Below are 10,233 nucleotides of genomic sequence, written 5' to 3' on the forward strand. Positions count from 1 at the left end.
GACCTGATCGCGACAACGATCTAGATTAAGCGATCAGAAACTAAATAGATTGGAATCTATATTAGCAAAATGTAGAAAGCGACAGAGGACGTTCTATTTAACAATGAAGATGCAGCAAACTCGAGATTTTAATAAGTTTGTGTGACGTCACCAATATATCGATTTTGTTCCTGAAAATCAATGGTTGATTTTCGTCTTGAAAATTATGGACGTTATCGTGCAAACAAAGATATAGGACTTAAGACATAGACAAGTACTTGTATGTATAGACAATTGTTTGCAAGTATTTTACCAATAACAGCTAGGGAAATTTACGAATGGCTGGGTATCAAAAAGTACGACTAAAGCTCTGTCTACACTATCAAACTTTATGTGACAAAAATATGATGTGCCCATATATGAACATGATGGTGTCATATCACTACCATATTTCGGCATATCACTACCATATTCGGGCACATCAAACTAGTTTGATAGTGTAGACAGAGCTTAAGATACGGCGGTAGGAACGCATTCGTCAACATAGTGTCTTTCGTGGCATCCTCACTGAACCCTTATCGTACATTTACATACATTTCTACTCTATTCATTATCACTAATACTAATCCTAGATACAATCATGACATGAAGAAATTACGTCATCATGTTTCAATACCTTCGTTGAAATATGAATTTCGATGACTACTGATTCTACACCATCGTAACATCATCGATGCAATAGTAGGCCTACTCTTAATGTCATATTTTAACAATTTATTTTCTTTGTACAAATTCAACTTGTCTAATAAATGCCAGGTTCTGCTGCGGATATTAACAGAATCGATTTAACATTGGATTTCATGAATCATGGATGAATTAGAAGCCGTCTAAAATAACATGATAAATGATTCTATGTTATAGGCGTTATTGTAATAGAGGCTTAGTAACACACAGGATACACCCATTTAAAGTGACCCAATTAGAAAATAAAATAATATTAATTATTATTATCAAAATATGATTTCTTTTTGTGAGGTAATCTTTTCCAAACTAGGATTAAGAAACTATAGAATTATAAATAAACGTACTTACCTAGCATAGTTCATTGCCTGCAATGTACACGATATTCAACCTTTTCCAACGATGTCATATCTTTACTCTGCTTGGGAATATTTTGGTTTTAAAAATCAGGTTTCCTTCTGTATGAATCACAGAGCCGAGCAGAGGAAACAGCTTATTAGTACAACTTTCGTGAAAACAGACGATAAGTGCCTTACTATGACATCATAGTTTAGAGAGCGCTGATTTGTCAGTTGTTATAGGCCTACACTTCTTGTGTTGAAATTATTTAAAACTCGCAGAGTCGCTTTCCGCGGCCGTCGGGATACGTTTGTGTCGTGGGGATGGCTACTCCATTATCTGCAGTAGTGTTGTATATTCCAATTAAATGGATTGGTGGTGAAAAAGAAATATGAAAACAAGAACCTTACTTATTATACCACCTTGTTGTAATTTATTCTACAAATATGAAAACACATACGGTAGCTTATAATACCTTTGTTGCAGTCTTTTATAGAAATATGATAAAACCACATACGGTAGCTTATGTACGTTTTATACTCATTTATTAAATTCATATTTTAATAATGAAACGTCTAATATTAAAGGTACCTTATTTATCGTGTTATTAATTCTGTTTGCACCGAGAATTTGTCACTTATTAAGTCTATTTTTTATGTTAATTATTGTAAGAAAGTTAAGTCGCATTTTTAAAATAATTTTGTATTGACCACGGTATTTGTGAAAGTGTGAACTTCTTATTATTTAATAACGATTTAGATAGCATTTACATATTATTATGATTGCCATTTTAAATATATTTATATATTACATTGATTTGTGCTTCTCCTTCTGGAGGTTTTATGAAATAATTTAAAAAATATAATGTAGTAAAATAATACTGTTAGCCTAATACATAAATGACAATATAAACCTGCACCAGCAAACACGCTAGTATCGTTCGAATATGACATATAGGCCTAATAATCCTGGCGTATAAACAGACGATCAGGCCCACGGACGATCGGACCCATCATACACTTTGAGCTGGTGCACAATTTTGAATCAAATCCATGAAAAAAAAATGATTCGATGTGAAACATTCTTTGGTATAATGTTATACTGTGACGACACTACGAAAATACATCGTTATACAAGAAAACAGTTGTACCCTAGACTTCATTTACAGTATTAAGCTCTGTCTACACTATCGAACTTTATGTGACGACAAAATGTGATGTGCCAATATGGACACGATGTCATATATAACTTCAAACGCGCGCGTGCCATAATGTATCAGATAATATTGATTATTGATTATAAGAGCACATGCATGTCAATTCTACGAACAGTAAAGTACCGTATAGTTATTGATTTTGTAAAACGGTTAATTATCAATTATAGGATGATCATCTAAGGAAATATCGCATTAATTTGGTTGTCAGCAGCAGTTTACGTTAAACAAAGAGTGACATCCGTTCTACAAACAAGGCATCAATCTTAGGGCTTAGAGAGACATTACAATATAAATATAGTGGTTGGTGAAACCCCTTCGAAGCAGCTGAGGGAATTAGGAAGTGTCTCAAGTACTCCTCCGCCTACCGGTTTCTCGCCGATAAAAACCAGGACGACACAATGGGACAAAACAATAAATGTATAATTCTATATTTAGTTGTAATTATTGTTTTGAATGACAAACGAACATGAAAGGTCATGCTCCTTTGGAAAAATATAACCTAAAGATTGTTGTTTATTGCTGGTCCAAGAAATATAAAACACGTGGGCAATTATAAACTACACATTTTTTCATTCAAAAAATCATTACTTATAGTATTCATTCATTTATAGACAGCATTTTTAAATTGTGTAATGCACGTCATGTGTTATCATTAAAGATGTATTGTCCCTCTGAAAAATAATTCTTACATTTTTGTTGTTGAATATGACATTTTTATTTTTTTTAAGTTTGACATGTGAAAACATTTTTTTTTTCGTTGGAAGAGATTTACTCTATTAAACCTTCAAAATAACAAATTCAAAGTCTGATTTAATTAATCTTCATTTTTCATGTTTTTGGGGGACAACTCAATTACCTGATTTGATTTGTGAACACCAAACGTGGCGCGATACAAAATACACGAAATGCGTAGTTTAAGTGATATAAGTGATTTTCTATTTTATATTATGTATAATATTATGAGAAAATCGAACAAAGACAATCAATAAATAAATCATTTCCACTGAATGCAAGAAAATAATGAAAACATACACAATTTTGTATAGTATTTAATTGCTGATAAATGTTCTTTTGATAGTTAAAACCCCTGTTAGTTATCTATAGTAGTAATATTGAACGCCACATGTTGTTTTTGACGTATGTATCTCGTATAAAACACTTCCAGTCTAGTCATTCTCCAACATGGCGATCCTTCTTCCATTTTACCATTTGCTTTTACACCAACAAAATAACGAGAGATATTACTGCCGTTTGTACACTTTTCTTTCCAAAACTCTTTTCTTTCTCTGAATTGTTTTAATTCTTTCCGCATTCGATCTCGTCCGAACTCCTCTATTTCCCGCCACAATGATTGGTTGAAATAGTCGAATAGTTGTACGTCACCGAAATTCCATGTTTTGATTCGATCAGATAAACTATCATCAATGATGTTTCTACTTTCGTTTTTACGAACAAGTTGAGGGAAATAAACAATATCGTCAAAATCCCAGCATAATCTCTCTTTTAGAATAATCAAGGACTCGTCAAAATGATCCGTAATGACTGCAAATTGCATTGACGATTTAACATTGTTAATTATTGAATCTATCACTGATTCATTTCCTTTATCTTTCAGCCCAAATGCATTTAACATTGGGTTTCGTTTCTTAACGTATTTCGCATTTGATGGTTCTGCTTTCTCGGCTCTGTTGATGAACTCGAGTAAAGGGTTCGTGTAGTTGAGTAGGTCCAAATGCTTTGCATATCCAAAGTATGAAAAAGTTGACTCAAACACTCGAACCGGACTTCGAATAACAGTCATAATGAGGGCGCCATCATACACAATGTTCTTAAATGCTAAAGGTAGACACAACAAATATCAATATAAATGTTAATTGTTATTTCTTTTATTTTAATGTTAATAATATCAATATCAACATTTATTATATAGGGACCGTTCGTTTTTACGACTCACCACTAGTACGCACCTATTAAGTCTACGCATGCATGCTCATATTTCTGGAAGTACGCTGACTTTTCGACTCAACAGCTACGTCATATAGTCGATCGCGTGGGGCGTCGTGAATGTAACACTATAAATTAAGGATCTATAGAATATCATTGAATTAAGTACAAAACATCGTATAATAAAACATGGAATTATCAGCAAATGTTGATTATAATCCAATATGGTGAACGGTTTTTTTTATAATAACTAAGGCCTTGTCTACACTATCAAACTTTATGTGACAAAACAATGTGAATGTGCCCATATATGGACATGATAATGTCATACCACTACCATATTTAGGAATATCACTCCCATATTTGGGCAAATCACACTTTTTTTGTCAAACTAGTTTGATAGTGTAGACAGAGCTTAAAAGATATCACAGGAAACCTACCTGTTTCATTGTATATACAGTGGTGACATAGAAGGTTATATCTTGGAACAGGCAACTCTTCAACAAATTCCGTTATCAGTGGTCTGCTCAGGGTGTACATGTGATCGTATGGATTGTTACCAATTTTTGGAAGCGCAAACGTCAAGTTGTGTTGGTCACCATATCGGAGAAGTATGTTTTGCATTGTAGAGCTTCCACATTTGTGAGTTTTAAGAAATGCGATGTTCTTTCTTGGTGTACATTTTTCCGGTACATACTCTGCCGAAACACGCTGGGTGTTAATGCCTTTTGGTGTTGTTTGGTCAGTGAAGGTTGGTGTGATTTGGTCAGTAGTGTTGGAACCGTTCGTGCCATGGTCAGTAGTAGTGTTAGAGTCGTGTTTGCCTTGGTCAGTAGTGTTGGAACCGTATGTGCCTTGGTTCGTAGTGTTTGAACCAACATGTGTGATTTGGTCAGCAGTGTTGAAACCGTGTGTGCCTTGGCCAGTAGTGTTGAAACCATGTGTGCCTTGGCCAGTAGTGTTGGAACCGTGTGTGCCTTGGCCAGTAGTGTTGGAACCGTGTGTGCCTTGGCCAGTAGTGTTGGAACCGTGTGTTTCTTGGTCAACAGTGTTGGAACCACGGAGGTTTATATCTCCATGGTTGGACGCGTGTGTTAATTGGTCAGCAGTGTTGGAACCGTGTGTTATTTGGTCAGCAGTGTTAGAACCGTGTGTTATTTGGTCAGCAGTGTTGGAACCGTGTGTTACTCCAGTAGTCTTTGAGTTGTGTGAGCCTTGATCAGCAGTGCTGAAGCCGCGTGTGACTTGGTCAGTAGAACTGAAGCTGTGTGTTCCTCGGTCATTAGAGCTAGGACCTGGCCTGTACGTTGTCGTTAAATGCTGTGTTGAACTTTGTGCCCCAGCTTGTAATCTTGCAACTGAAACATTCGGCGCTGAATATTCCCAAAGTCGATTTAAAATACTGAAAATAGTTACACGTTTTTAGTTTAGGCCTGCTTAAAAATATTTCACAAACTTGAATTTGTTATGGCCTAAGTAGGCCCGACTTTCATTCAATATTACAATGTGATAGGCCTAATATTCAACCATCGTGATAATATATTAGAAATATTGATTACTGTGAAAAACAACGATGGTGGTGATGATGGTTAGGAAGTGATATTGACATCAATGGACAGAGCCATTCGTAGTTCAATTCAATCAAATTACATAAAGCTCTGTCTACACTATCAAACTTTATGTGACATAAAAATGTGATGCGCCCATATATGGGCATGATGATGATCACTACCATATTTAAGCATATCACTACCATATTTGGGCACATCACATTTGTTTGTTACATAAAGTTTCATAGTGTAGACAGAGCATAAGGTATCTTCAAATCTTACCTCCTATCATCAAAGGGTGATTTCGACCACAAAATCCAACTGCATCCAGTTATAAATAAACTGACGAGTAGTACATTTCGGTAGTAGTATGCTAATGTCGCCATTTGTAGTTAAATTTAACAATGAATTATTAAGCTAACCACCAAAAAGAGGTGTAATCAATCAATTATTCAAATTAAAAGGGAAATCGATATCGGGGCATTCAGAAAGTAAGCTAATTCATTCGCCTGTGCTTGGTTTTGTTTAAAAGTTAGAAGTGATCGGTTCTTTCTTTGTTAATAAGTTATACTAATAATTTACTACGGATGCCCGCTATGCTTAAATCATGGAGTAGTTTAAAGTCTGGTTCCCACTATAGGACGTAACGCAAGGACGTAGACGCAACGCAAGCGAGTTGACCAATCACAGGCGACTGTTCGAATAATCCATCGCTTGAGATTGGTCAAATCACTTTGCGTTGCGTTACGTCCTTGCTTTGCGTCCTAGTGGGAATCAAGTTTTGATTAAGTAGATAGACTTAAGATTTAGATTGTGTGTCACGTGATGATAATTATGTAATAGGTAGGCCTACTCAATTAAACCCGTCCTACAATAGTGTATTTTTTTTTCCGTTCATATGCTAGTTCAGAATTGTATATGCTCATTCTTAATGCAATCGCGACCTCAGATGACGAGAGTATGGCGCGCCAAGCTGTCATTTATTCGGAAATAAAGATATTCTATTCGTGAAATAAAACTAATATTTCATTCTGTCAAGAATGAAATCTCTCAACTTATGAAAATATTTGCCATTGGAAACGTTCATTATTTGTAAATTTTAATATTCATAATACAGCAATTTACGGCAAATTAGTATAAAGCAAAGTTACCAATATAATAATAAAAAAATAACTAATAATAATAATAATAATAAATAATAATAATAAATGAAATAATATAATAATAATAGTTATATTATTATTAATGTATAATAATGAAATGGTACGGTAGTGAACATGCGCAGTCTCACAGGCAGTAGGTCTATAGTAAACATACGACGAAAGTTACAACTTAATTCTAGATTATCTCAAATGAAAGTATATACAGTAATTGATTACTTCGTGGAGGGAAATGGTTTGAAATGAGAATGTAGTATTTTAGCAACAAACTCCTTTCATTCTATAAATATTAAATACAGGTGCTGATTAGTATAGGCCTATTTACAATTTTTTTTAAATATCCATGTTTTATTATGTACCAGTGGATTTGTGAATGTGTCAGCTGCTTAGTTTACGCCCCAACGCGTTATTTTCAATTTAAAGGATTAGGGAATATATAGGGATTACCGTACTCTACTAAACAACCCGAATTGTGAGCATGAAAGCAAAATTAACTTAAAATGTCTAAGTTAAGGGCATTTGTTATAGCAGTTCTGTGTTATGGTGTTTTTATTTTCGCACTTTTTACATACCGGCTAAGTCCACTAAAACAGTGAGTATCAACTTGTGTTTACTATTTGTTTATTATCATTCTCTGTATACAAATCAACCTAATTAGCCTAATTTGTATGTCGTAACAATAATAATAATAATATCGAACAATTATAAAGCGCTCGTATCGCAGCGCAACATGAAAAGAATAACTACTGAAATAAGGTGAGTTTTTCAGGAGAAATTTGAATTGAAAAGGGGATGGAGTGTAACGGATGGAATGAGGAGGAAGTTGGTTCTAGATCTCTGGTGCCTGAACACAGAAGCCCTATTAGGCACGGATTTTAGGCTGGTTCTAGGTGGTGTCGTAAAACGACCACAGTCGTGTTGAAGTTAACTCGTTTACCGTTCTTTAGAATTGACTTCTTAGGCCTATAGCTAATTTGTGTTTTTACAGTTACAGATACAGAAACATACAGGACCACAAAGATGTCTCTAATGTCCTACTTGAGACTAACCAAACACCATTCAGTGGAAGAAATCAGTTTGCGAAACCCACAAAAACCGAATGCAAACCTCACACAAACATAGTCTTCTACAAAACTCATAAATGCGGAAGCTCGACAGTTCAGAATATATTTTTAAGATTCGGAGATAAGAACAACTTGACTTTTGCTATGCCTGTGAAGAACACTTTTGGATATGATCATATTTTCAGTCTTTCTATTCCTTTCAACTCAAGCATGGTTGAAAACTTACCAAGTAACGAATACAATATACTAGCGCATCACTGTGTATATAACAAGACTGGTGAGTTGTTTTCTTGTTGTAGTTAACCCAACAACCAACCCGATGCTAAGACTAGTTCTCTTAAAAACAAAATGCCAAGTAAAATGGGAACAACAATCATTTGATAAATAGCCATTCAAAGTGAGTCGTGGCCGAGTGGTTAAGACAGTGGAACCGTAATTACGTAGCCATAACATCGGCAAGGGTTCGAGGCTCACTCGCTCCATGGTTCTGGTGGTAGAACGAGTCTTCTCGGATAAGGACTATAAATCGTAGGTCCAGTGTACACATAGCTCATGTGCACTTTAAAGAACCTAGTACATCTTTCGAGACGAGTAGAGAGTTACCCCGGTGTACTAGTTCACAAACAGCAACTGCCACACACCGGCGACAAAACCGGTAACCATATCAACTCCTTTATGAGCATGGTGTGGAGGATGATTCAGGAGAACCAATGCCAGCCCAGAGAGGAGATGTGGCGTATGCCTGAGAGTCGTATCATGATGAGTACTGTATCTCGTCTGCTACGCCCCTACGACCACCTAGGTCATGGGACAACGAAACGAAACATTAAAAGTTAATTATTATTATATTAATATTATTTTTTTTATAGGTTTTAAAGCCATTATGCCTTCAGATTCTTTCTATGTGACAATCATCCGGGAACCAGTGTCCGTCTTTCATTCTCGATTTGAGTATTTTCATTGGGATAGACAATTGGATCTACTGAACTACTCAAATCCGATTGACGAATTTATGAATCGCATTGCCGCGTTCGATAGACATGATTGGTCTAGATACATCAAAAGAACAAACGTTATGTTCCGCAATTTTGACTACAAACAGAAAATAGACACTACTATAATGGCAAAGATGGCAATGGCGAATATGGAAGAAGAGCTAGATTTTGTTATGCTGTTGGAGTATTTGAACGAATCGTTAATTCTTTTAAAGAATAAATTATGCTGGAGTTTTGAAGACATTCTGTATGTGCCTAAGTTAGTTAGAAAACAACGTTTTGCTATCAACGAATCGTTAGCGAATAGAATTCGTAAATGGAGTCGCTGGGATGTGATACTTTATGACCGATTTAACACCAGTTTTTGGAAACAAGTCAACAAATTCGGATTGGATAAAATGAAAAGAGAACTGCACATTTTTAAAGACAAACAAGATGACCTTCTGAAAAATTGTAGTGAAGAGGTGCAGTTGAATGGGAGTATGAAGAAGAATGCTCTATGTTGGAGGGTCTGGCAAGAAGAACGCAAATATACAAAATACTTACGAAATAAACAATTAACTCGTTATAATAAAACCGTTCAGCAAACATAATTGTTCTGTTTAAGCTTGGTTCTCACTAGCGACGCAACGTAACGCAACCTATGCAACGTAAGAAAATGCCCTTCCAATCATTGTGTTTGCCCCGCCTGCGTGAAATCAAACCTGCGATGTTTGCAGCACTATTGCGTCTTAGGTTCCCACTTGTGATTACGCAATACAACACTTTGCGTAGATACGTCGCTGCGTTGCGTTCTAGTGGAAACCACGCTTTACGCTTTGGATCAGCGCCACCAAGTCAATATTGACTATGGCGGCACACACACGCTTAAGCTTGGTTCCCACTAGCGACGCACCTACGCAACGTAAGAAAATGCCCTTCCAATAATTGTATTTGCCCCCGCCTGCGTGAAATCAAACGTTCGGTGTTTGCAGCACTGTTGAGTCGTGGGTTACCACTTAAACTTGGTTTCCACTAGCGACGCAACGTAACGAAACCTACGCAACGTAAGAAAATGCCCTTCCAATAATTGTATTTTCCCCCGCCTGCGTGAAATCAAACGTTCGATGTTTGCAGCACTGTTGAGTCGTGGGTTACCACTTAAACTTGGTTTCCACTAGCGACGCAACGTAACGAAACCTATGCAACGTAAGAAAATGCCCTTCCCATCATTGTGTTTTCCCCCGCCTGAAATCAAACCTGTGA

General features: G+C 36.0%; 3 protein-coding genes across 3 annotated transcripts in view; 1 reads left to right on the forward strand and 2 right to left on the reverse strand.

The window, feature by feature from the left end:
• Nucleotides 1-10,233, reverse strand: part of LOC144850160 (V-type proton ATPase subunit E-like) — a 79,580-nt gene that overhangs the window by 63,005 nt on the left and 6,342 nt on the right. The window lies entirely within an intron of this gene.
• LOC144835964 (galactose-3-O-sulfotransferase 3-like) lies at nt 3,363-6,155 on the reverse strand. Its single transcript, XM_078691110.1, has 3 exons — nt 6,052-6,155; nt 4,660-5,621; nt 3,363-4,111 (listed from the first exon to the last, which is right to left on the reverse strand). Exons 1-3 carry the CDS (start codon nt 6,153-6,155, stop codon nt 3,366-3,368), a joined length of 1,812 nt encoding a protein of 603 aa, XP_078547236.1. The 3' UTR covers nt 3,363-3,365.
• LOC144849951 (galactosylceramide sulfotransferase-like) lies at nt 7,402-9,691 on the forward strand. Its single transcript, XM_078707090.1, has 3 exons — nt 7,402-7,521; nt 7,918-8,270; nt 8,863-9,691. The coding sequence occupies exons 1-3, from the start codon at nt 7,430-7,432 to the stop codon at nt 9,579-9,581; spliced, it is 1,164 nt and encodes a 387-aa protein (XP_078563216.1). The 5' UTR covers nt 7,402-7,429; the 3' UTR covers nt 9,582-9,691.

Source organism: Antedon bifida, chromosome 1, assembly GCF_963402885.1.
Source record: "Antedon bifida chromosome 1, ecAntBifi1.1, whole genome shotgun sequence".
NCBI classification, from domain to species: Eukaryota; Metazoa; Echinodermata; class Crinoidea; order Comatulida; family Antedonidae; genus Antedon; species Antedon bifida.

Coding starts and splice junctions, on each gene's coding strand:
- LOC144835964 (XM_078691110.1), bottom strand. CDS start 6,155: ATGGCGACATTAGCATACTACTACCGAAATGTACTACTCGTCAGTTTA. Junction 5,622..6,051: donor TCACCCTTTGATGATAGGAG/GTAAGATTTGAA, acceptor AACTATTTTCAG/TATTTTAAATCGACTTTGGG. Junction 4,112..4,659: donor CTGTATATACAATGAAACAG/GTAGGTTTCCTG, acceptor GTCTACCTTTAG/CATTTAAGAACATTGTGTAT.
- LOC144849951 (XM_078707090.1), top strand. CDS start 7,430: ATGTCTAAGTTAAGGGCATTTGTTATAGCAGTTCTGTGTTATGGTGTT. Junction 7,522..7,917: donor CGGCTAAGTCCACTAAAACA/GTGAGTATCAAC, acceptor GTGTTTTTACAG/TTACAGATACAGAAACATAC. Junction 8,271..8,862: donor CTGTGTATATAACAAGACTG/GTGAGTTGTTTT, acceptor TTTTTTTTATAG/GTTTTAAAGCCATTATGCCT.